Source organism: Camelus ferus, chromosome 23 (assembly GCF_009834535.1).
Source record: "Camelus ferus isolate YT-003-E chromosome 23, BCGSAC_Cfer_1.0, whole genome shotgun sequence".
Taxonomy (NCBI): Eukaryota; Metazoa; Chordata; class Mammalia; order Artiodactyla; family Camelidae; genus Camelus; species Camelus ferus.
Genome location: NC_045718.1, coordinates 30632495 through 30659387, shown reverse-complemented (window position 1 = coordinate 30659387; position 26893 = coordinate 30632495). Strand labels below are relative to the sequence as shown.

Here is a 26893-nt window from a genome sequence, read left to right as displayed (position 1 = left end):
ATAACCCAGAATGGTTTGGACAGCTAACCACATTATCTCCAAAGTGCTCCTCTTTACAATGTTACTTCAGTTCAGTTGAACATTTCAGGGAAAATTTAATTCAAATACTGACAGTTTTTAACTCCTTTAATAGTTGTTAACTTTTCTTTTAAGAAGGAGACTTTCAGAAGCACCAATTTGGGAGAGAAGTGACAGCATCAGAAGCAGAATTGAGGATTTCTTGACTGCTTCTCTTCATAGCATAAATGACTATATACTATACGTGATTTAACTACATACTATATGCATTTATTTGCAGATTGTTCCATTTTTCCTTCAGAAGCTTAATGACTCAAATATTTTATTTGATAGGATCATTATGAGTTTGGCCTGAGGTCTCTGAAGACAGTTTTAGTAATGGCCGGAAAGAAGAAACGGGACTTTAAATGGTCAGTTGAATTTTGAATTGAGTGTTAGGTCAAGGAGTTATACAATACTGGGAAAATATTTTGTGAAATTTTAAGTAATGATGACAAGATAAAATAGGAAGCTCCAAGAGTGTCATCGTAAAACGTGGTAGAGGTTATTAAAAGACGAAAGAAGAGGAAGAAAAAAGTGTACAAAATCCATGGGTACATTTCCCCAAAAGAGCATATTCTTTTAAAAAAAAAAAAAAGTGCCTTATTTTACATAATAAAAGATATACTGGAGTAAAAGACTCTAGCTAAAAGAGCAATACTTTAATGAGAACCATAAAACCTATATGAATATGACAAATGTGTAGAACCCATATGAAGAAAACATTAAAACATGGCTGAATGACACAACTGAAAGGGTGAGTAAGTGAAATAATGCACCACATATTTAATATCATAACATCTTAAAGGACTTAACATCATAAAGATTTAAATACTCTAATTTATGAATGGAAATACATCTCAGTGATGATACCAAAAGATATTGTTTGTTTGTCTTTAGGTACACTAATCCTAAAGTTTATATAGAAAAATAAAGAATTGAGACTAACTAGAAAAATAAAAGCAATGAAGGAGAAATAACTCCTTAAATATTAATACATGAATCTTTAATAATTAAAGCATTGTGATACTGGCTTATGAGTAGAAAGGCAAATGGTTGGGACAGAATAGAAAGTCCAGAAATAGGACTGTATGCTTTTGGCATTTCGTACATCATAAATCAGGAAGCAAGAATAGATTGTTAATGAATGTTGTTGAAAACTAAATAACCATCTTGGTAAAGATCAAGTTTGAACCGTGGTTGACATTATTTGCTAGGATAAACTCTAAAAGGGTCAAAAAGTATGAAAGATTTTAAATATAAAAACTTAAAACATAAATGTACTTGAAAAAAAAATGTCCTTTGTAACCTCAGACTACAGAAGACCTTTAAAACTAAGACTCAAAATCCAGAAGCTATAAAAGAAAAGATTTATAATGGTCAAAAGTAAAAAAACAAAAGGAAAACTAGGAAAAGAAAAAGATATTTGCAACTTCTGTTGCAGTTAAATAGCTCATCCTCATATTTCCAGAAAACTAGGGGGGAAATACAGAAAAATGAGCAAAGGACATCAGACAGTTCTCAGAAAAAAAAAAGCCCTTTAAATATATGAAAATACACTCAACCCCACGCATAGTGAGAGACATGCACATTAAAATTCACTTAATAATTATCACCATCGTGATGAAGAATTTCAGACATCAGTAGACAAGAGTATGGGAGGGATGCTTTTGCAGGGAAAACTTTTTTCCTTTCCATCTCTAAAATCATACCATATGTAGTTACTTTTTCCCCCTTTTGATTACATGTTTAATATATATAAATATGTACTGAAGTGTTTATTATATGAAATATTATTATGAGGAAATAAATATTATGTGGTAATTTATTGTATGAAATTTTTGTTACAATTAATACAAAATTTAAATTGGCTTAAACATTACAGGGAATTTACTGTTTCACCAATCAGAAAATCCAGAGGTGAGGCAAAGTGTGATTACTTTGATTTGAGTTTCAGTTTATTTCTTTGAGATATTGTAAGCATGATAGCCCTCCAGGTCTGGATTATCTTTAGTCTCGCTGCCTTTTTGGTGGCAAGATGGCTTCTAATAATAACTGCAGCTATCTACACCATTGAACTGAAGTCCCAAACCACTCTGAATAGACAGGTCATTTATCTACCCCTGAAACACTGTGTCCAAGTGACTGCCTTGCACTGATTGACTAGAGCTGAAGTTATATTCCCTTAATGAATTATTTGTTATGCCATATATCTGCTTTCTGAAACTCCTTTAGACATACAACCTTGGCAAATCAGAAACAGTTACCCTAGAATCTGAACCTGAAACTAGATCAAAAAGAAATAGGATAAACACAGAATCCACTCTGGCAAAGGTGACAGCAGTGGCAGCAGCTACAGCCAGTTACTAGAAATAGCAGGGGCAGTGAGCAGTTCTAGTTCCAGCGTTGGTGGTACTGGGGCAACAGGCGCGGCTCTCTGGCTTTATTGATGGTGGCAGCCACGTCTTCACAGGACTCACTATGTAGCATAATTTTGGCCATTATTCCCAGCGCGTAGCCTGCAAGCCTAGTTCTCTGGCCATCCTAGAGATTTTTAATAAATCAGTATTTATTTTACATTTGATATTAGCCTGAATTCATTTCTGTTATTTGCAACTAAAAAACCTTACTGATACAGTGCCCTTCGCTGAGCCAGTGACTGGGGAATGGCATTACTTTGAATGTTCTAAACCAGTCAGGGTCCATCCCTGGAGCTGGGGACCAGATTAACCTCACCGAAATCACATAGCTGTTTTGCAGTGAGGGAGAGGAAGAAGGGGTAATGGGATAGCCACCACTAAAAAAGAATATTAATGATCTTTAATGTCAACAAAGCAAACTTGCTAACTTGTTCTTTGTGTTTTTCTACTGTTCAAGTAACATCAGTGACATTTCTGAAACGGATGAAACACTGATTATTATTGAGGCTATGAGAGAAGGTAGTTTACCAAAATTTCTTCCTGAAGATGTCCCACTTTTTGAAAAGATTATAGAAGATATTTTTTATGGAGCGACAGTTTCAAAAGTAAATCAAATTGCGTTGGAGGTAATAAGACCTTTGAAAATCATCACAAATGATTAGATGTGAGATATCAATTAAGATAAGCAACTAGATATGGATTAAAATGTTACAGTGCTTCCTGAAATGCTCTATTCATGTTACAATTTGTGGGATAAAAATACCTGGAGATATATTTTCCCCTTGGGGGAAATAAAGAGCTTTCAGTGCATCATGGCCTAATGGAAAAAAGAACAAACTGTGTACCTTTAGACAAGGAAGACTATTACATATTTTGCTCCTCAATTTTCTCATCTTTCCAGTGGGAATGATAATGTCTGCTCTTCCTACCTTAAAGGGTTGCTTAGAGAGTCAAATTATATCAGAATTATGAATAAAGACTTTACTATGTAAATACTTTGTGACCATTAAAATAACATAATTGTAGAGCCCTTTTTATTTTCTCCTATGTATACAACCTTACAGTCATTGCCTTAGTCTAGGTAGGATCTCAATGTCTCTTGTTACTATTATATAGCTTCCTACTGCTCCCTGCATTCCAGTAGGCTTCCTGATGGCCAACAGAGTTGCTTTCCTGAAGCACGTGTTTGATCACATCAGCAAAGCCACTGTTGGATCAATGTTACGTATAGTTTAAGACCCAAATTAATTATCTTGGTATATAATGCCTTTCACACTGGCCAGACTAGGTTATCTTTCTAATACTAAGCATTAAAGTCAAGAAACTAGAAAATACTTGAGAAGGTCACTGTCACTTTGATGTTTGTTTCTTCGTAGTATATCTGTTCTTTCTTTCCAGAAGCTTTTAAAATTTTCATTTTGTCTTTGGTATTCTTAATTTCACTATAAATTCGCTAATTACGAATTTTGGTACTCTATTAGCCCTTTTAATGGGTATCTTTTATTTTTAGTTCTCTAAATTGACAGGACTTAATACTGTGAGATCCTGTGTTCCACGTGATTAAATGAATTGGGTTTTCCAGAGCAACAATTTGCAGGTTCAAACTCTAAACTAAATAAGCTTAGCTATTTTCATAGCACTTACATTTATTTTAGATTTTATAGATTTTTTGTTTCCTTATTTTGATGAAAATGCAATATGATTTTTCTCCTTTTTGCTATATGGTTTCCAGGAGAAGTAAAGAGAATATTTGCATCTAAGTTATTGCCTACATTTTGTAGGTTTTATTTACATTTTGAGGATTTTTATTTTGCTAGGAAAAAAAAAGGAGGAAAATGTCATTTGACAATTTTTTTCTTTCTGTGTCTTATGTAAGCATCCTTCTGTCCCTCCCAGGAAGAGTCCACAAATTCCCCACTCTCTTTTCTCCAGTTATAAGTGCCTCTCGTGTTACCTTTAACATTTTTCAAGTCTCAGCTAAAACAAATAGCGTTGCCATTCTAATAGCATTTCCACATGCACATTAGTGGTTTTACCTTTGAACCTCATTATTCACCTTTTTATCAGTTTTACAAGTCAGTTTATAGCTTACAGAAAAGTTTTATGTACAAGCATATCAATTTATTCAGCTACTTCCCCCTTTATGTAAGTTTTACTTTGATAAATATGTAAGCTCTCAACTGTTTAGTAAAATGTTAAGAGAGATTTTGTAGGCTTACATACTGAGTTTAATTTGCAATGCAATTTAAATTAATGTATTTGTTTTCTTTAAGAAAGTAATATCTATTGCAACACAACAGTTGGGCTTACAACAGTGGCCAGCTCAGAAAGAGAGAATCATACAGTTTTATAATCAACTTCAGGTAAGTGTAGAATGGCATGTTAGCAATTTTCTGTTCCTGGGTTTTAATAGGTATGATCAAGGAGGAAAGCATAATTATAATAAAATGATCTACTGTAATGTTCTTCAAAGTAAAATGGTTTATCAGTTAACTATTTACCTAGACTTTGTTATTTGATTCCTCACTTAAACCCTCAACAAATTAATATTTTCACCTTCATCCCCTTAATAAATAATTGTAAAAATTTCTACAAATGTGTAAAGTGTTCTGCATTCCATTGCTATAACTTCTTTGAATTTCCTATTCTCCATGAATGATCCATTTGGAAAAACATCAGACTATGTATTTCCATGATTCCTAGCAAAATTGTACATTCTTTTATATGTTTATTAGCCATTTGAATTTTCTGTGAATTGCCAGATTATATAATATACTCATTTTTCAATTAGATTGTTTTTTCCTTTGTAAATATGTAGACTTTTATTATGTGTTTTTATGTCGTATTTCCTTATTGCTTGTATGCATTGCAAATAAATTCTGTAAGTCTTGGTTTTTTAGAAATATTCATGGTGTTCAGTACAGGAGGCATTGCTAATGCAGTAAAATCTATTGATTTTTTTTTTATGGTTTGTGTTTTGTGACCTAGTTTTAGAAATCTTTTCAGTCCTATCTCATAAATATATTATCAGTAATTTTTTTCTAAAACCTTAGATATTTAAATTTCCTACTTTTATTTGTCTGGGGTTTATTTTTCTTGAAGATGTCAAGTAGGGATTTATTTTTCCCTATACAGATAACCAGTTTTCGCAAGACCTCACTGATTTGTGATTTCTATCATACACTAAAGTTTTCATAAATAATAGAGTAGATTCTTCTATACTTTTTGATCACTATCTCTGTCTTTATGACAATACCACACAGTCTTAATTACCATAGGTTTATAATAGGTCTTTATATCTGGAGGCACCAGTTGTAAGGGAGGAAAAGTTATCCTTGACTCAGGGTCCCTAGCTGGGTCTGAAAATTAAACTGACAAAGATAGATTAACAAGAGAAAAACATACAAATTTTATTGAATTGTTATATGTACATGGGAGCCTTCACAAGAGACTGGAGACCCAAAGAAATGTCCAGAATAGGAAGCTTTTATATCTTTTAGGCAAAGAAACAATAAATTTATGAAGAATTGACATGACAAAGGTGTTCGGGGTAGGGGTAGTAAATGAAGAAAGAAAATGAGGGTTAGTTTAACAAGGTTTGTTTATGCAGCTTTCTTAGCCCCAAATTCCCTGTCTGTCTCTGATGATAAGAATGTCTTCTTTATCTTGGTACAGGGAGAGTAGTACCCTTCCCATGGGAATTTTATGACCTTTTAAGAATGATGAGGTAGGAGAGGTCACAGTTATCTTTCTGCTTCTGCCATTTAAAATTTTTCCTTCAGTTTAATATATTTAATATGCCAAGGTGCCGTATTTTGAGGTTGTGCCTCCTAAGCCCCATCATAATGTCTCGTCTTTGTTATTTTCAAAATTCTTAGATAATCAGCTCACTGACCCCCACTAAAAAAAGTCCTGTTTGGATTTTGATTGGGATAGAATTGAATTAATAATTATGGTGAGAATTTTTTAAATGATACTGCATTTTTTCCTCCATGCATATATTTGTCAAGATTTTACCCTACTTGTAAGGTAACAAGTTAGCCTGCTACAGTTTCATAGTTTCATTCACAGGCAGAAAACACTAGACTCCCAAGTCAGAAAGGACAGATTATTACTCACCTCAGTAGCAGTAGCTATTTCTCCAAGACTTAATTCCTATAGGGCAACAGAGGTTCAGGTGACACTTGCATACATAGTAAGTTGTTGTACAGAAGAAGAGCCCCAAGCTTAGGAACCCTCCAGTCTTATAAAGGGATCACAACCAAACGTTCCTAGCCTTTGCTCATGAAAGAGACATTAACTTTTTTATTCTGGACAGCAAATAAATCTGTTTTCCATCTTCCAAAATGATTTGCTATACAAACATCCTTGGAAAGACAGTCCGTTAAATAGAGCTTTCAATGCCTCTGTTCAGAGTCAATGTAGAAATGTCAGAGACCTATAAAGAATTGTCTCCCAACAATATCTGCCTGTCTTTTATACTCCATCTTGGCTTCTGGTGAATTTTCCCATAAGTGTGCCACTCTGTTGACCACTTTGATTAATCTGATAGGAGTTGGGACCAAATCCACTCAGTTTACTTCACACAGCATTTTAATTATGGCTTCTATTATTAGAACGATAAGCAGTAGGATAAGGCCACCTTAAAGTATTAATCCCAACAGTGCCCATCCAAGGTTCTGAGCCCAAAAGTTGAACAAATGCCATAGGCCATCAGAATCTACCTTAGAAAACCAGGTGGATTTCTTTTTCAGTTCCTGTATGACTGTTCCTGTTGGTCTGAAGCATTAATCCAAGTCCAGCAAGATTAATTATCAATTGTATAGACTTTGGCTCACAAGGAGAAAGTGTTTAGTGCAGTTCTATTATCCATAACAACCCTGGTCAGTGAGTTATGACTGATCTGAATACTGTCCAGGGACAAGGTGATTGTTCGTTAAACACTGGATTTTTAATGTTCTTTGGTTATAACCATCTCTGAAGTACAAACTGCATTGGTTTGGGGAGGGAGGCAAGTTAATGCTTGGCTTCTACATAAAAAGTACAGTTCTAAAGGTGTGCCCTTAGATCTGACGGTACAAGATAACCTCAGGAAGAAGGTGTTTTTTGTAATTGTTGGGTTCCCTAAATGGGACCTGCATCATCTCAAAGGGTAGAGAGGGTATAAGTTGACAATGCCTCCAAAAACGCCTTCTCATACTTAAGTCTAGTTCTCTTTTGGGAGTGACCACTTAAGGACAGTCATTCCAGTCTGACTTGTTTGCCATACCATCAGCTAGATGGCATTTGTCTTCCCCATTCCATGAGTATGGAGATGAGGTGGGGAAGACACCCAAGACATCTTGAGGTGTTGACAGGTGTTTAGCCTAGGAGATGTAGGAGCTGAGGCCACCTGCTGCTGTTCTTTCTGATAGACTTCTCAGTAAGGTTAAGGGAAATAACAATTAAATCATGGTCAGTTCTGGCTGGTAGGGGATGGTAGTCTCACAAGTCAGTTAAATTAAAGTCTCCTGCACCTTTGTCAACTTTTGGCAGGAGTCAGAAGTTTGAAATGCAGTAGTAGCTTCTGCATCAGAAAAAAACATAATCCTTTACTTTGTGTGGTCTGTGATCGTGAACATGTTGCCACATCCAATGTGACATTGTATCCAGAAAGTAATCATGGTAATCTGGGAAGGGAAGTCTTGATCAGCAGCTTAATTCTGGGTAATCTCATAAAAGACTGGGTCATCACCATAGGTCTATGCATCACTTAGATGGTTTGATCAGCATCCACCATTTGTTTCCACAGTTCACAGCCCCAAGTAGGGTTATCTTTCATCTTCTATTCTGTAGTTTTCCAAGTGTCACAACAAATAGCTAGGCCATTAGTAAAGCCTAAGAGTCGGAGTTCTTCTCAGTGAGCAGAATGAAAAAGTTGGTTGTTCATAGATAACTCTGAGGCTGAACATCAGGAGCTTCAGATTTCAGCTTAGTTGAACTGTCAGTAAACCAGGCCAAGGTTTTTGTGGGAATCTTTGTGAATCAAGGGCTCCACTGAGCCATCAGTTTTGCTTTAGGAGATTAAATGGGGGATAAAATTGATCCCACAGGGATAGCTGCCATTCTTTCATGTAAAGCCACGATGTGTCTGGGGCAAGGCTTACATGAAAGAATGATAGCTGCATTCCTGAATATACAATTTCCATTTGACAAGCAAGGCTTTTGGGACCCTTCTCATCTTGCCAGTTATAGAATAGGACTGTCAGACCAGAGACTCACAAAGCCTCCATGAAGGTATAGAGCTTGGAAAAGTAGTGAAAAGATACTTTAACTTTATCTGTATTTGAATTTAATGTATTTGTGTGATACATTATTAAAAATAATCATTTTTTCAGTGTTCTTAAATAGTCCAGAAGAGATGGTGAGAAGCCCACTCTGATGCTTTTTAAAGACCTTTAGCATCTGACCCATTCTTAGTCCGTTTGGGCTTCTCTAACAAAATACAGTAGACAGGGTGGTTTTAACAACAGACATATATCTCTCATAGTTCTGGAGGCTGGCAGATTTTGTTCCTGATGAGAATCCTCTACCTGTGGCTTACAGATGGTCCGCTTCTCACTGTATCCTCACATAGTAGAGAGAGAGAATGCTCTTGTCTCTCTTCCTCTTCTTATAAGGATACTAATCCAACATGGGGCTCTACCCTCATAACCTCATCTAAGCCTACTTACCTACCAAAGAGCCCACCTCCAGTACCATCACATTGGGTGTTAGGGCTTCAATATTTGAATGTTAGGAGGACATGAAAATTCAGTCCATAACACCAAAGTAAGGCATTTGTGGTTGGGATAAAGAGAAGATGAAATCAAGCAAAAATTTGCTGAGAGATGAGGAGATGAAAACAGGCCAGTATTTTACTTTAGACAATTAGATTAGGGAAGTAAGAGAGGAAACGTGGGGGGAAAATATGGATTAGTTTATGTTAACTTTAAAAATCATGTGAGAGGTCCCGATGGAAATGTTTTGTAGGTCATTGAAATTTCACTCTGGCACTAAGAACCAAAGACTAGGGGAAAATGTATACCTTAAGGAGTTGTTAGAATTCAGATCATAGTTAAAGATACTCAAACTGATGAAACTGGGACAGTGTAGGAGAGAGAGAGAGACGAGGATGAATTAGGGAAGACCCAACATGGAAAGGACAATCAGAACTCAAAAGAGGGAAAATAGGAAAAAGGAAGCTCAGATAAATCTTATCACAGAAGCCAGTCATAGAGAAAGGTACCAGGAGTGAAGGAGAATTGAAAAGTGAGATAAACTGTTAAATAACAAGAATTGAAAATTATTATTTGAATTTTAAAATTAGAGGAGTTTTCTGGTGATTTTAACATTGGCCTAGTTAATAAAAACAGAACCCAGATTATAACGGATTGAATAATTTCAAGGAAATGTCCATGGATGTAGTTAAAGATGTATTTGTAAATTAGAACCTTAAGGTTTCAGTTTAGCTAAGCAATCAGTAAACCAGAATTAAACCATAAATCTGCAATGTTGTTTTAGGCTTGTGTTGGAGTGATGTTAGTAGGTCCGACAGGTGGAGGAAAAACAACAGTCAGAAGAATTTTAGAAAGAGCATTAATATTGTTACCAGCAGAAGATTTCTTAACAACTGAAGAAAGAGGCAGTATTTCACAGGTAAATGTTCTATAAATAAAATGTTTATTTGTTCAGATCTTATTTTATACTTCAGTAACATTTTTTGTTCTCTACAGAAGTATGTTTTTTACTTGTTAAATGTATTGCTAGGCATTTTGTAGTTGGGAATCATTGTAGTGAATAGGATTTTTTTTTCACTTGAACCTCAAATTGGTAAATGCTAATATAAACTAATACTATTGAGTTGTTTAATTTGTATTTAGTCACTTCCCTAATGGACTGGTAGTTCTGTTTTGTTTTTTTTTTTTTTTAGATAGTCAACTGAATTCTCTTTAAATGAGTATAATTTTTTCTTTTTCCTAATGTTTATATGACGTATTTTATCTTATTGCATTGATTACCCCTCCAGGACAATGTTGCTATAATATCTTGTTCCTTTATCTGGAATCCAGTTTTTACTTCTGTATTTAATATAATTTTTCCCTAAGTTTATGATAAGTCTGATTCTTTATCACACTTTGGAAATTTTCTTCTAGTCTCATTATATTTTAGTTTTTGACTACTAGAGTTTATGAAATGATTTCTCAGCATCTATTTTCTATACTTTAATTGGTTAATTTAATAAGCTATGTTGATAGGTTTACTAATGTTAAATTGTTTTTAGATGCCTAGAATAATGCCTACTTTTTATGACATTTTTATTCAATATAAAGTTAGGATCCAATAGTGAATACTTCAGTTACCTTATTTAAATATTCATTTTTGGTAATATATTCCAAAATTCTTAGAAACTCAATTTCTCAGTTATGCGAATTGTTTTTAGTATACAATATACTGCTTCAAAATCATTCATGTGGTAGTTCATAATTCTTTATCCTTCCCTCTGTCTAAACTTCCATTATCAACAGCTCTTAATTAGTTCTGAAGCAGTTGAAATTAATAATAGGTGAATTATCATAGCAATATTAATATTTATGGAGTACTAGATATGAGCCAGATACTAGCTAAAATACTTTTACTTGAATTATTTCATTCAGTCTTTACAACTCTGTGGACAGAATTTGTTTTATTAAAAACATTTTTTAATTGCAAAAGAAGTAAGTACAATTATGAGAAATTTGGAAAATACAAAAATATAAAGAAACAATAATCACCTAGAAGAGAACAACTGCAAACACTTTGCTATATTTCTTTTGATTATTTTCCTACACTAAATATATTTTAAAATAATTGAGATAATACTGTGTATAAACGATCTCAAATTTTCTCATATTGACATTGTAACCTAATGTTATATGCTAAGAATTAACCCCATGTCACTAAAAACTTCTCATAATAGCATTCCAATGAGTGTATTCTGTATATATGACTGTACTATCATTTATTTACTGTTTCTCTCATGTTTAATATTTTTAAATTTGAGAGTTTTAAAATGTAGTTATAATAAAAATATTTAGACTGATGACAAGACCTTAGATAATGGAATTGTTTTGATCTTTGTCCTCAGTTCATGAATTTTTCTTTAATTGGCCTATTCAAGATCTTCTCTTTATTTTAGTTTAGTTCAGTTTAGTTTAACTTTATTTTCTAATCTTCACTTCTTCCTCATCATCAGAGGAACCCTCTGTAATGGTTTTACTATATGCCCTGATGTATATATGTATCCTTTAAAAATGTGTACACCTCAGGAATGGGATTGCTTTGTGATAGGGTATAATTTGGTCATGTACTGCAAAGTAAAACAAGGTGGAGTTCACATATCATATAACCATGTTAAGATGTACAATTTCAGTGTTGTTTAGTGCATTCATAACATTGTGCAATCACCACCTCTCTCTAGTTTCAAAACTTTTTTCATCACCCCAGAAAAACACCCTCCTACCCATTAAGAAGTCACTCCCCACCACCTCTTCTCTCCATTCTCTGGAAACCACTGATTGGCTTTCTCTACACATGGATTTGCCTACTCAGAATATTTTATATAAAAGGAATCATGTGATAGATGACCCCTTGTGTCAGCTGCTTTCTCTTAGCATACATTTTTGAGGTTCATCCAGGTTGTAGCATGTGTCAGTACTTTATTCAATTATATGACTGATTAATATTCCATTGTATAAAATATTTGTTTATCCAGTCATCACAATTTATCTCTTCATCTCTTGATGGATGCTTGGGTTGCTTCCACCTTTTAGCTATTATGAATACCACTGCTATCAACATTTATATACAGGGTTTTATGTGGGCATATGTTTTCATTTCTCCTGGATATTTACCTAGGAGTGGAATTGCTGGGTTATATGGTAATTCTTTTTAACTTTTTGAAGAAGCACCAAACTGTACTCCACAGCAGCCACATCATTTTAAATCACTACCAGCCATGTATTAGGCTTCCTATTTCTCCACATTTTCCTCAATACATTTTCCCCCCATTCTAGTGGATGTGAAATGTTATCTCACAGTTTTTATTTGTATTTCCTTAATGACTAATAGGTGTTGAATACTTTTCATCTTCTTAGTGGTCATTTGTATATCTTCTTTGGAGAAAGTCTTTCCATATCTTTTGTCCATTTTTAAATTGGATTGTCTTTTTGTTGTTGAGTGGAAGTGTTCTTTATGTATTCTGGATATGAAACCCTTATCATATATGATTTGCAAATATTTTCTCCTGTTCTGTAAGTTGTCTTTTCACTTTCTTGATAATGTCCTTTGATGCACCAAGGTTGTTAATTTTTATGAAATCTAATTTATTCTTTTGTTGCTTATGCTTTTGGTGTCAAATCAAAGAATCCATTAACAAATTCAAGGGCATGAAGACTTAGCCCTATGTTTTCTTCTGCTAGTTGTATAATTTTAGTCTTGTACTTAAGTTATTTATCCACTTTGAGTTTATATTTGTAAATTGAGTGAGGTAGAAATCCAACTTCATTCTTTTGCATGTGGATATGTAGTTGTCCTGGCACTATTTGTTAAAGAGACCATTATTCTTTTCCCACTGAATTATTTTGGCATTGTTTTTGAAAATCAGTTGGCTACAGATATTTACATTTATTTCTGGACTCTCAGTTCTATTCCATTGTTGTATATGGGTAACCCTGTGCCAGGATATATGTAATTTGGTTTTATAGTAAGTTTTGAAATTGGCAAGTGTAAGTCCTCCAACTTTGTTTTCCTTTTTGGGTATTATTTGGCTATTTTAGGCCCCTTGCATTCCATATGAATTTGAGGATTGGCTTTTCCACTCCTGGAAAAAGGGCCATTGGAATATTGATAGGGATTACATTGAATCCACAGATCACTTTAGACAATATTGCTATCTTAAAATACTAAGTTTTCTAATCCATGAACATGGGTTATCTTTCCATTTTTAGATCTTTAATTTCTTTCAGCAAGCAAGAAGTTGTTTTTTCTTTTTTGTAGTTTTCAACATACAAGTATTTCTCTTGCTTGATTTACTTTATTCCTAAGTATTTTATTCTTTGGATGATATTATAACTGGAATTGCATTCTTAATTTTTTTGGATTGTTTATTACTGCTATATAGAAACACAACTGAGTTTTGTGTGATGATTGTGTATTCTGCAAATGGGCTGATTCATTTGTTAGCTCTAACAGTTAGTTGTTCATTGAGATTTTCTATATATAGAATCATATCATATTTAAATAGAGATGGTTTTCCTTCTTTTCCAATTTAGATGCATTTATGTCTTTTCTTACCTAATTTCCAGGCTAAGATTTTCAGTACAATGTTTATTAGCAGTGGTGAAAATGAGAATCCTTGCCTTGTTCCTGATTTTAGGGGAAAAGATTTTAGTCTTTCACCTTTGCATATGATGTTAACTGAGTTTTTCATAAATACCCCCTTATCATGTTAAAAAATATTCGCTCCTATTCCTAGTTTACCAAGTGTTTTTATCAAAAAGGGTGTGAAATTTTATCAAATGCTTTTTCTACCTCTCTTGAGATGATCATGCAGTTTATTTCCTTTGTTCTATTAATGTGGTATACTACATTGATTTTCTTACATTGAACCATCCTTGCATCCCAGGGATAAATCTCACTTGGTTATGGTGCATAATCCTTTAAATGTGCTATAGGATTCACTTTGCTAGCACTTTTTTTGAGGATTTCTGTATCTATATTTATCGCAGATATTGGTCTGTAGTTTTCTTTTCTTGTAGTACCTTTGTCTGGGTTTAGTATCTGGGTACTGCTGGCCTCAAAGAATGTGTTAGAAAGTGTTCCATCTTTTTACATTTTTTATAGCATTGGGGTTAATTCTTCTTTAAATATTTGGTAGAATTCATCTACCATCTGGGTTTGAACTTTTCTTTGTTGGAGATTTTTGATTACTGATTCAGTCTCTTTACTCTTTATAGATCTGTTAAGTTTTTCTATTTTTTCTTCAGTCAGGTTTTGGTAATTATTGGTGTTTCTGGGAATTTGCCTGTTTCATCTATTATAACTTGTTGACCTGCAATTATTCATAATGTTGTCTTATAATCATTTAATTTGTAAGACAATAGTAAATCCATACTTTATTTCTGTTACATCTTTTCTATTTCAGTCTGGTTAAAAGTTGGCTGATTTTGTTGATCTTTTCAAGCAACCAACTTTTGGTCTTACTGGTTCTCTCCATTGTTTTTCTATTCTCTATCTTGTTTATCTCTACTCTAATCATTATTTCCTTCTTTTTGCTGGCTTCAGATTCAGTTTGCTCTTCTTTTCCTAGTTCCTTACAGTATAAAATTAGATTGTTGATTTGAGATCTTTTAATGTGGGTGTTTATAACTGTAATGTTTCCTCTTTGCATGACTTTCACTGATTCCATAAATGTTGATATGATATATTTTCATTTTCATTCAACTCAATTCTCTGTTTCTTCTTTGACCTGTTGGTTGTTTAAGAGTATATTTAAACAATTTTATATATTTGCAAATTTTCAAACTTCTCTTTCGTTATTGATTTCTAGTTTCATTCCATTTGGTTGGAAATGGTACTTTAGATGATTTCAGTATTTTAAAGTGTATTGAGAGTTATTTTATGGCTGCTCCTAAGACTAAGTAATTTCAATAGCCCTATCTTCAAATTTGCTGATTCTTTTTCCTTTCTGTTCATATTAGCTGTTGATTGCCTCTGCTGAATTTTTTACTTCAGCTCTTTTATTTTCAGCTCTGTAATTTCTATTTGGTTCCTTTATATAATTTCTATTTCTTTTCACTATTTGCTCTCATATAATTTTCCTCATTTTCTTTGGTTCTTTGGCCATGATTTCCTTCATCTCTTTGCATGTACTTAAGACAGTTAATTAAAATACTTTTGTCTACTGTGTTCAATGTCTGAGCTTCCTCAGGGATGTTTTCTGTTGATTTAGTTTGTTCCTTTGAATGGACCACGTTTTCATGTTTCTTTGTAAGCCTTGTGATTTTTTATTGTTGTTGTTGAAAATTGAGCATTTGTTTTTTTAAAAGATAAACAGCCACCTTTCCCAGGCTTTATAGACTTGCTCTGTGCTGGAGTAGTTCTCTACTGATTAGCTGGGCCTGCTTTGAGCCTAAGGATCAGCCTGAAATGAAAGTTTAAGGTCTTCTCAGTCTTTTTCTGTGCATGCATCTTGACTGGGCCTGCATCTGACTTTCACAATTCCTCTGTATACACAGCTGCTTCAGAATGCTTTAATTTCCAAAGGGTTCTTACCATAGTTTCTCCCTAGAGCCTTAGATGGTCTATTATATGTCTTTATCCATAATCTCTTGTCTTAGGCTTCTATAAGTCTATATATTCTTCCTGAAGCCTCCATAAAAATACCTGCCACTTTTCCTGCTTGAGGTCAGAGATACTGGCACAGACACCAGTTCTTCTAGTAGCCCTAGACAGTTTAGAATGTTACAAATAAGATCAGCTTGAGTACCAATTCTGACTAGAAGCTTAAAACTGTATCCTGCTCTCCCTCACTTCTATATCCAACCCTGACTTCAGTCAAACCACATCCCAGCTCATATACTATGTTCTGAATAGGCACAATGGGATTTTCCCCCCATTTTGTTTCCCTGAGGGATGGCACTTACAATATTTAGAATTCTAAAAAATATTGATTTGAATATTATGGCTAATTTTAATAAGTCAGTTTTACTGTTCCTTGCAAATTGCTACCTTTATAAAGAATCCTTTCTTGGAGTGAAAGATCTCTCCTAAAATCTTTAGTAATAACAATGCAAAAAATTAAATAATTTTGCTATAGTTATTGTCTTTAAAAACCACACAGGATTTTTCTCAGATTCCAGGAAGAAAAGGAAAAATAGATATTTGTGTTGTGAATCCAAAGTGTGTCACTCTTAGTGAACTATATGGATACCTGGATCCTAATACTATGGAATGGACTGATGGATTATTATCTGCAACAATTCGAAATTATGTGTATTTGAACACTACAAAGTACTCAAAGAAAGACAGCGATCCTGAACCAAAGTCGAAAATCTCAGATTCAGCTAATGTAAGTTCAGTATGGAATGATTATTTTATTTCATTATTGTAGGTTATTTCATTGTTTATCTAATGATTGATATTAAGGCTCCATTAGATACTTACTAGTGTAAAAATAAATTTTATAAGTATTAAGATCAGTTTAAAAAAGAAAAATTGTAAGCTATAAAAAACCAGAAAATATGCCATTGTGCTTTAAAATAATTAGTAAACATTAAAATGAAGTTAAATATGCTTGCTTTTAAAGGAACACAAAATGTATTATGTGTAAGTGGAGGATAGTCTAGTGATCCCAGCACCACGAATATATCTCAAATTAATGAGGTACAAACATACTTCAATTAAAGTGTAAAGTATTTGATACAAAATTCATCAAAGAATAAGTATGAATAGCAAAAACAATTGGAAATTTGAATTCTCATTATTAATGCGTAGAGATTAGTAGTAAATTTCATTTACTATATGCTATGTTTACCTTATACTAAAGTATAATAGCAAAAAGATGATATTTGGAACCAGAGTAGAAAAAACTTTTTTGAAATAGAAAACTAACATTCCATAATTACATAGTTGTGAAACAGAAATTCATACATGCCTGAGGATAATTTTGGAAATACATATGATATTTTTAACTTGACATTTCTTTTTTAGAAATCTCCTGATAATTTATCCTAAAGAAATAAAAATTTTATTGTTGCTGTATTTATATTGATTTGAGAATGTTTTCTATGTTAAAAAGAATTAAATATATATTTGTCATCTGTGCTATACTTATTTTCCACAATCAAAGAAGTTTATCAGTATATTCTTTTGTAGATTCTAACTTTTCAGTAACACCTTTCCCTAGTCTAAGATTATTCTGGTATATCTATGGTTGCTTAAGAACAAACATATAATGAACCCTTTTAAATCTTCATCTGTGAATAATTTTGGTATAAATGTTTAACTTAAGTTTTTCCCAATGGAAAATGATCCTGGTTCAACTGAGTAATTTATCTCACTGTTGTTAGAAAAGATGCTGAATATGATTTCAGTCTTCTTAAATTTATTGTTACTTACTTTGTAACCTAGACTTTCCTCTTGGAAGGTGTTTCATCTGCACTTGAAAAGAATGTGGATTCTGCTATTTTTAGATGAAATGTTCTATATATATCTATTAAGTCCATTGGTCTAATGTGTCACTTGAGACCAGTGTTTTCTTACTAATTTTCTGTCTGAATGATCTGCCCACTGTTGTAAGTGGAGTATTAAAATCTCCTACTATTATTGTGTTACTATCACTTTCTCTCTTTATGTTTGTTATTATTTGCTCTGTATATTTAGATGCTCCTTTGTTGAGTGCATATATATTTACAATTGATATCTTCTTGTTGGATTGATCCTTTAGCATTATGTAATGCTGTTCTTTGTCTCTTGTTACAGTCTTTTATAGTCTGTTTTGTCTCATATAAGTATTGCCACCCAACTTTCTTTTTGTTTCCTTTTGCATGGAATAACTTTTTCCATCCCCTCACTTTTAGTCTGCGTGTCTTTAGATCTGAATGGAGTATTTAGATCTGAGGGCAGCATTTATGTGAGTCTTGTGTTTTTAATTCATTCAGCCCCTCTGTCTTTGATTGGAGCAGTTAGTCCATTTACATTTAAAACACGTATTGATAGGTATATATTTAATGCCATTTTGTTCATTGTTTTCTGGTTGTTTTGTAGTCCTTTTTTGTTTCTTTTTCTTCTTTAGCTCTCTTCCCTTATGATTTGATGACTATCTTGTATGTTATCTTTGGATTCCTTTCTCTTTTGTGTGTGTGTGTCTATGCTAGATTTTTTGTTTGTAGTTTCCATGCAGTTCATACATAATAACATTTATATCTGTGGTTATTTTAAGTTGATGATCTCTTCATTTTGAGTGCAATCTGATAACCCTGCATTTTTACTCCCCCCTGCATATTTAATGTTTTCAATATCATATTTTACATCTTTTTGTGTACTCCTTAACCACTTGAATTCCTAACTACCTGTGACTATCAATAGTTTCACTGCTTTTGTCTTTTAACCTTTCTTCTATCTTCATAAGTAGTTGATCTACTACCTTTACTGTGTATTTGCCTTTACCAAGGAGATTTTTTCTTTCATAATTTTCATATATCTAGTTGTGGTCTTCACTTTACTTTTCCACTTAAAGAAGTTCCTTTATCATTCTTTTAAAGCCAGTTCAGTGGTGTTGAAATCTTTTGGCTTTTTCTTGTCTGTAATACTCCTTAACTCTCTTCAAATTGGAATGAGAGCCTTGCCAAGCAGAGTATTCTTGGTTGTAGGTTTTGTCTTTCATCACTTTAAATATATTGTGCCACTCCCTTCTGGCCTGAAAAGTTTTTGCCAAAAAGTTAGATGATGGTCTTAATGAGAGATCCCTTGTATGTAACTAGCTGCTTTTCCCTTGCTGCTATTAAGATTCTCTCTTTATCTTTAATTTTTGTCATTTTAATTACAATGCGTCTTGGTGTGGATCTCTTTGGGTTGATCTTGTTTGAGATTTTTTGTGCTTTCTGTACTTGAATGTCTGTTTTCCTTCTCTGGTTAGGGGAGTTTTCAGCTATAATTTCTTTATATAAGTTCTCTGCCTCTTTCTCTCTCTTCTCCTTGTGGGACCCCTATAATGAGAATGTTAATAGGCTTGATGTTGTCCCAGAGATCTCTTAAACTGTCCTGACTTTTTAAATTTCTTTTTTCCTGTTCATCTTGGGTGATTTCCACTACTCTGTCTTCCAGTTTGCTGATCCATTCCTTTGTATCATCTAATCTACTTTTGATCCCTTCTAGTGTACTTTTTATTTCAGTTATTGTGTTTTTCAGCTCTGTTTGCTTTTTCTCTATATTTTCTAACTCTTTATTAGACTTCTACTGTGTTCATCCATTCTTGTCCCACGTTCTTTGAGCATCTTTATGTTCATTACCCTGAACCTGTTATTAGATATATTGCTTATTTCCACTTTGTATAGTTCTCTTTCTGAGGTTTTTTTTTGTTCCTTCTTTGGAACATATTCCTCTCTCTCTTCATTTTGGTCTGTTCTCTGTGTTTATTTCTAAGTAGATTGATTACATTCCCAGTCTTGGAGAAGTGGTCTTATGTAGGAGACATCCTCTGGCGCCCAACAGCACACCAGAGCTGTATGCTCTAGGGGTACCTCCTATGTCAGCTGAATAGGCCTTTCTATCATGATGGAGTCAACTACTGTGAGTGCCCTGGTTGGTGCGGCCAGCCTCCAGCCCAGTTGACTGTCAGGCCCTGCCTTATGTGGAAGCTGCCAGCTGCTTATGAGTAGGGCTGGGTCCTGGTATACCTGTCTCTGGGGTCCATGCATCCCAGGGCTGTTGCCAACTGTCTGGTTGAAATGTAAGCCTCTGTTGCTAATAGGCTAGTCAAAAGACTCCAAAATGGAACTTGCCGCCACCAGTGACTTGTGGTTGAATGAGCTCCCCAAAATGGCTGCTGCCAGCATCTGTGTCCCCAGAGGGAGTCCCAGTTGCCTCTTGCCTCTCTGGGAGGCTCTCCAAGATCAGCAAGTGAGTCTGACCCAGGCTCCTTTCAAATTACTGCCATGTGCTGGGTCTTAAAGTATGTGAGATTTTGTGTGTGCCCTTTAAGAACAAACTGTCTGTTTCCTACAGCCCTCTAGCTCTCCTGTATGCAAGGACTATTGGCCTTCAAAGCAGAATGTTTTGGGCAGTCATCTTGTGGGTGAAGAACACCCTGGCTGGGTCGTCTGATATGGGGCTCAGACTCCTTGCTCCTTGGAAAGAACCTCTGAAATTCTGATAATCCTCCCCTTTGTGGACCACTAGTCTGGGGGGTGTGGATCTTGACTGTACCATGTCTCCACCTTTTCTTCCTGTCTCATTGTGATTCCTTCCTTATGTCTTTATTTGTTTAAAAAAATATTTTCTGCTGGTCTTCAGGTCATTCTCATAGATAGTTTATCTTATACCTTAGATAGTTATAACTTTGGTGTGCCTATTGGAGGAGACGTGCTCAGAATCTTCCTACTCTGTCATCTTGGCCACTCCCTTTCTTAAGTTATAGTTTTATTGCATTGTGATTAAAAAATATTGTCTGATTTTTTTTATTTTTAGAATAGTTTAAGAATTACTTTATTGCCTAATCTTTCTCATTTAAAAATCCTATTGTTCATCTTGTATGATTTTCCCCTGATTATCATTTCTGCTTTGTTTTTTATTTATTTATTTTTTTGCCCACCTAGTATGTCTTTACTTATTATCCTACAACCTAGGTAATTTTTAAAGAAATATCTCACATATACATGATGTAGTTGGTACTAAATATTTTTCTTTCTATAGGCAAGTTTAATATGTTTACATTTATTGTTTACAACATATGTTTGAGCTTATTGCTGTCATTATAATTATATTTAAAACATCCAGTTTGTGTTATCTTTTCTTTGGTTTGTTTGTGTGTTCCTTCTGAAAATTTAGACAATTAATAGACTGTTTTCGTTCTTCTGTGTGTTACTTTTATAAGCTATGATACTATGTAATACCTTTAATACTCCATTTAGACATGTTGGTCTCTTCAGATATAGAACCTTCTATATTTTTATTATTTAAGGAAATTTAAACATTATTGACTACATATTTTAGGTTTTCAAACTTGATTCCTCTGATACAGCAGATACTGATTATTATATTTTTGAGGAGATGGAGAAAGATATTAAAATTGCAGAAAGTCAGGGTAAGTGTTAATAAATTCAATGAAGATGAGTTAATCAACATAGAAGAAAAAACTGAACTAACATGAGCTTTATTTCTATCTTTAAAAACACTTTTGGTCAGTGATATTTTGTTCTTGTACTATTTATTTTTATCTTGTGCTTATTTAAGATTTGTATATATTACCACAAACTATATTACAGTATACACATGTATAATTATGTTATATAAATACTAGCACTTACATAGACCTTTCAGTTTATAAATGACCATTAATGTCTCATAAGAACCAACTAGATATTAAAGGTAGAAATAAATATTGGCTTAGAAGCAACAGTGGCAACCTACAATGTATTGCCTCTGAAGTGGGACTTCAGATAATATATACATTCCCAGGACAAGCCATACACCCCAAACATATTCATCTAAAATAAATTGCATACTTATTATATGCCACTTTGCTGTGTGCCAGAGGGATGGAGAGTGTATACGACAAGGTCCCTGCTCCAAAGGAGCTGACAGTCTACTGCAGGAGCCCCAACCATTGCTTTCACTACTTTATGTTGAATTTCGTATCAGCACATCCACCAGTAGTACATTTTTGTTCTCAGCTTTGAAAGAGACTTCTGCTATTGCTTCTACTTTTTTAGGATTCCTGAATTTTTGTGTGTCAATTTTGGTGTTCAATTTGGGAGAGTTCAGTGATTGGGCATAATGTTTCTTTCATAGGATTTTAAGACAATCCCCTAGGCTGGTATTTCAGCCCATCTTAATAGTGGTGACTGTCTGGATCCTAACTCTACTCCTGTTCTCCTGAGATGCTTTGCTGTCTTTCAGGTGGTTAACTATTTTCTATTTCCATAGTGACCCATTCATACCTCCTGTATCCTGACCAATAGATTTTCTAATACTGCAGAGCAATGTGGTGGGTATAAAGTGTGAAAAGAGAAGTAAATGGGTTCCCAGTGTGAAATGCTCTAAAATCTGACTATCTGATTCTTTCTTTAAAGGGAATATATATCCCATTCCTATTTCCCAGAGGCAGTGTACCCAAAAAGTTCCTGGGTCGAAGAGGGAAACACAAACCATATTATTATGGAAAAGAAAAATTCATGGGTCATTCTCTTATCCAACTTTTAAGGGTTAATTATATAATTCAGCAATCTAAGAATATTAAAACAATGTTTAAAGCATTATTAAGTATATGGTATGAATATTCATATTTAATAGATATTAGAGATTACATATAAATACATTCACACTAGTGTTTTCTAGGATACTGTTTTTCATCTTAATTAGAAAGCGTTTTCTAAATAAGATAGAAGATTTGCAAGATTATAATGAAAGAAGACTGAGCTCATTCTCAGTTACACTAAAAACTATTTTTCTCTCCAGACTTCGATTGGCAATGGATTATTTTAGATGGTCCAGTGGATACCCTATGGGTAGAAAATCTCAACTCTGTGCTAGATGACACTAGAACATTGTGTCTAGCAAACAGTGAGAGAATAGCTTTGACTAATAAAATAAGAGTGATTTTTGAAGTGGACAGTCTCTCTCAGGCTAGTCCTGCTACTGTTGGCCGATGTGCAATGGTCTATATGGTAAGTTTTCTAAAACATTTCTTAACAAAGAAAATGTATTGTTTAGACATTATCTACAGAATTTTTATGTTTGTTACCTCTGGATTCAGCAGGGTGATCCCAGTAGTTAAAAAAATTTGTGTCCCATAAAGCCTCCTAACCCAGAAATGAATATGAATGTAATTACTACTGTTATCAATACTACTTAGTAATTGAATGTCAGTTTTTCTACAGCCATGAGTAAGAAGTGCTTTCAATAGACAGGTTAAATTACTGATATGAATTATTTTTTCAATAGAGGAAAGGATTGCCCTGAAGCCTTTTCACACTCACTCCATGACTCTGAGGATTTGTGAAATACATAACCAAGGCAGTGGTGAAGAAGTAGAAGATACAGTAAAGAATGAGTGTTTCCCTTATAGGAAATTAATTACTGACCATGATTAACTTATGTTATAATCTCCTTAACTCACTAAGCTAATTATAGGCTGATTTTCTCAGTAAGCAGTTCCCCTCACTACATATACATAGCTTCAACATAGCTCCCTACACATAATCCCCCAATTGCTTGTTGTCTTGTGAGATCATGGTTTAAAATTGCAAATCATTTCAGAGAAGGGTAATTCTTTAAGCTGTTTTTGATCACTTGCCTTTTAATGTATGATGATTCTAAACCATATTTGGCAGGTGGCAGTGGTGAAGTAAAGAGATAGTAAGAAATTAGGTGGACATTGTAACTTTATTTGTTTACATAAAACTATCTTACGCTTTTTGTTGTTAGGATCCTGTTGATCTGGGATGGGAGCCTTATGTTAAATCATGGCTTTTGAAAATTTCTAAAATTATGAATAAATCAGAAGTGGATTGTCTTGAATTCATGATAAAAAATAGTATCACAGATGGACTACGGTTTATAAAGAAGCATCAGAAATTTCAGCCATTTCCTGTACAGGACATAACAATTGTTACAACTCTTTGCAGAATTCTTGATGCTTTCTTTGAATTCATGGATAAAAATGGAGGCCTTGGACAACGTGAGTTTTTCTCCCTAAGTCATATTAATGATATTGTATCTTAACTAGTCAATTGTTTATCATCTTCTATTAGATTTTATAAAAGAAAGAAAGGAAAGCCAGGAATTTTCAGTCTGTTTGAACCAACAGCAGACATGCACATGGAACAAACTAAAAATCATTTATAGAGAAGCATATCAATAAATTAGTATCAAACAATTGTTGAAGGGTCACACAGAAAACGAGAATAAAGGACCCTTAGAGGTCTCTATTAGGGAAAAATTGTTTTTACTATGTTTTAAAGAGTCTTAATCTTAGAGATAGAAATAGTGGGAAAAAATTCTGTCCAAAATCCTAGACGTAAGCTGTAATCATGCAAAGACATAAACATGGAAAGTAGTAAAACATATGTAAGAAAAATATCAAAAAGTTTAAGAAACTGTATAGCTTTATGGCTAAAAGCATAGTTTCTGGAATTAGAATGTCAACTTTCAAACACTGCTTCTATCTGGTTCCTGATGAGATGGCAAATTAGCACAGAACCCCAACCCAGTTTTGGATCCATCAAACTAACAAAACTTATGAGAAACCTCTTCGGTGACAGAATGGCTAAGGAAAGTCCCAGTGAGGGAAAACAGCAACTCTGAGCAGAAGAGACCTGAATACCATGAATGGGAGATAAAGTAGGGGAAAATATTTAGGTTTGCCCTTTCTCTTTCTCCTCATGGCTCTGAATGGGCTATTGTCCTTCCCTTTGTCAGTTAGCACACCACAGCACAACTAGAGGTAGCAGTACAGGGGGGAACAGAAGTGATTCTCAGGGATTTATTAAGATGACTGATAGAATATAGTATCCCTAGGGGCAAAATATATGGGCCACCAATGAAGTACCATCAGCTTGTACTATGAGGAGTCAAGGGTGAATGATCAGAAGGTTTAGGGTAGCTGCCTCCGTAAAAAATCATGATCCCTTGACCATCTCCAGACCTGAGTCAGGTTTTAGGCAAAGAACTCACTGAATAAAGAGGAAGCTGGGACCCTCTGCAAAATTATGGAAAATATTTACAAGATAATTACTGGTCCTTCTCTAAAGGGAACTATAGCCATTTTCTTAGGTAACTTCAGCTAAGGAAAGATGAATACTCAAACATTTTTAGAATTTTTGGACACAGGATCTGATTGATACTGATAACCAGAAGGCACATTTTCTAAGTTGAGGTATAATTATCACAAATAAAATAAAATTCACTAATTTTGTATACAGCTTGATAAGTTTTAACACATGTATACATCCATGTAACCACCACAACAGTCAACATACATGTTTCTATAATCTCAAATAATTTTCTTTACTCCCTTGCAGTCGAGTCCCCTTCCCCAAAACCTTTGGATTATGACAGCCATTGACCTTTCTGTCACTGTAATTTTGCTTTATAAGTTCATATAAGTGGAATTATTATAAAGTACATGGCCTTTTATGTTTAGTTTCTTTCACTTAGTATAGTAATTTTACTAAGTGGAAGAATATTCATCCATATTGATACATATCAGTAGCTCCTTCATTATTTATGCTGAGCATTTTCCATCTTACGGATATATCACAATTTGTTTACAAAGCCACCAGTTGATGGACATTTGGGTTGTTTCCAGTTTGGGGCTATAATGAATAAGGCTGTTAGAAACATTCAAGTATGCATCTCTATTAGGATATGTATTTTTATTTTCTAGGCAAAATACCTAGGTATGGAATTGCTGCATTATATTTAAGTATGCATTTAACTTTATAAAGAAACTGCCAAAGTGTTCTTAAAAGCAGCTATTATTTTTTGCATATTCATCAGCATTAATGAGTTTTAATTACTCTGCAAATTCATCAACACCTGATATTGGCAACATTTTAATTTCAGCCATTCTAGTGGGTATGTAGTGGTATATTGCTGTGTTTTTAGTTTGAATTTTCTCCAAAGGTTAATATTGTTGATAATCTGTTTATGTGTTTACTGGCCTTTGGAAATGCATTGAATATAGGTTAATTTAAGGAGAAGTAATATCTTGACAATATTGAGTCTTCAGATCCATGAACATGGTATATCACTCCATTTATTAATTCTTCTTTAATTTCTCTCAGAAATGTATTATAATATACAAGTCTCTTAAATTCATTTCTAACTTTTAATGCTATTTTAAGTTTTGAAATTTCAATTTCCAGTTGTTCATTTCTGCTATATAGTAACACACTTGATATTTGTGTATTGACTTTTGTATCCTACATATCTGTTAAATTTACTTATTAGTTCCATTAGCTTTTTTTTTTTTTTTTTTTGTCATTTCCTTTCGATTTACTACATAGCAATCTGTGTACGTATCTTATTGCGCTGGGTAGGACTTTCAATACAAAGTTCAGTAGATGTGTTGAGAGCAGACATCCCAATTTTTTATTTATTTCTTCCCTGATCTTTATTATTTCTTTCCTTCTGTTGACTTTAGGTTTTGTTTGGTCTTCATTTTCTAATTCTTTTAGGTGGTAGGTAAATGGCCAATAGACACTTGAAAAATGTTCAATATCACTAGTTATCAGAGAAATGCAAATCAAAACTACAAGAGGTATCACCTCACACCCATCAGAGTGGCCATCATTCAAAAATCCATGAATGATAAATGCTGGAGAGGGTGTGGACAAAAGGGAACCCTCCTACACTGCTGGTAGGAATGTAGTTTGGTGCAGCCATTATGGAAAACAGTATGGAGATTCCTCAAAAAACTAAAAATAGACTTACCATATGATCCAGCAGTCCCACTTCCCAGGCATATATCTGGAGGGAACTCTAATTCAAGAAGATTCATACACCCCAGTGTTCAGAGCAGCGTTATTTATAACAGCCAAGACATGGAAGCAACCTAAATGTCCATCAACAGATGACTGGATAAAGAAGTTGTGGTGTATTTATACAATGGAATATTACTCAGCCATAAAAAAGAA

The 26893-nt window shown here is 33.9% G+C and overlaps 1 protein-coding gene across 1 annotated transcript in view; it reads left to right on the top strand.

Annotated features, from left to right (window-relative positions):
- DNAH14 (dynein axonemal heavy chain 14) overlaps window positions 1–26893 on the top strand; it is a 259414-nt gene that overhangs the window by 104645 nt on the left and 127876 nt on the right. Inside the window, exons 33-40 of the mRNA XM_032466614.1 lie at window positions 352–428; window positions 2935–3103; window positions 4751–4840; window positions 10020–10154; window positions 16390–16605; window positions 21249–21339; window positions 22713–22921; window positions 23682–23934. Coding sequence (XP_032322505.1) covers window positions 352–428; window positions 2935–3103; window positions 4751–4840; window positions 10020–10154; window positions 16390–16605; window positions 21249–21339; window positions 22713–22921; window positions 23682–23934 — 1240 coding nt within the window. The remainder of the gene's footprint in view (window positions 1–351; window positions 429–2934; window positions 3104–4750; window positions 4841–10019; window positions 10155–16389; window positions 16606–21248; window positions 21340–22712; window positions 22922–23681; window positions 23935–26893) is intronic.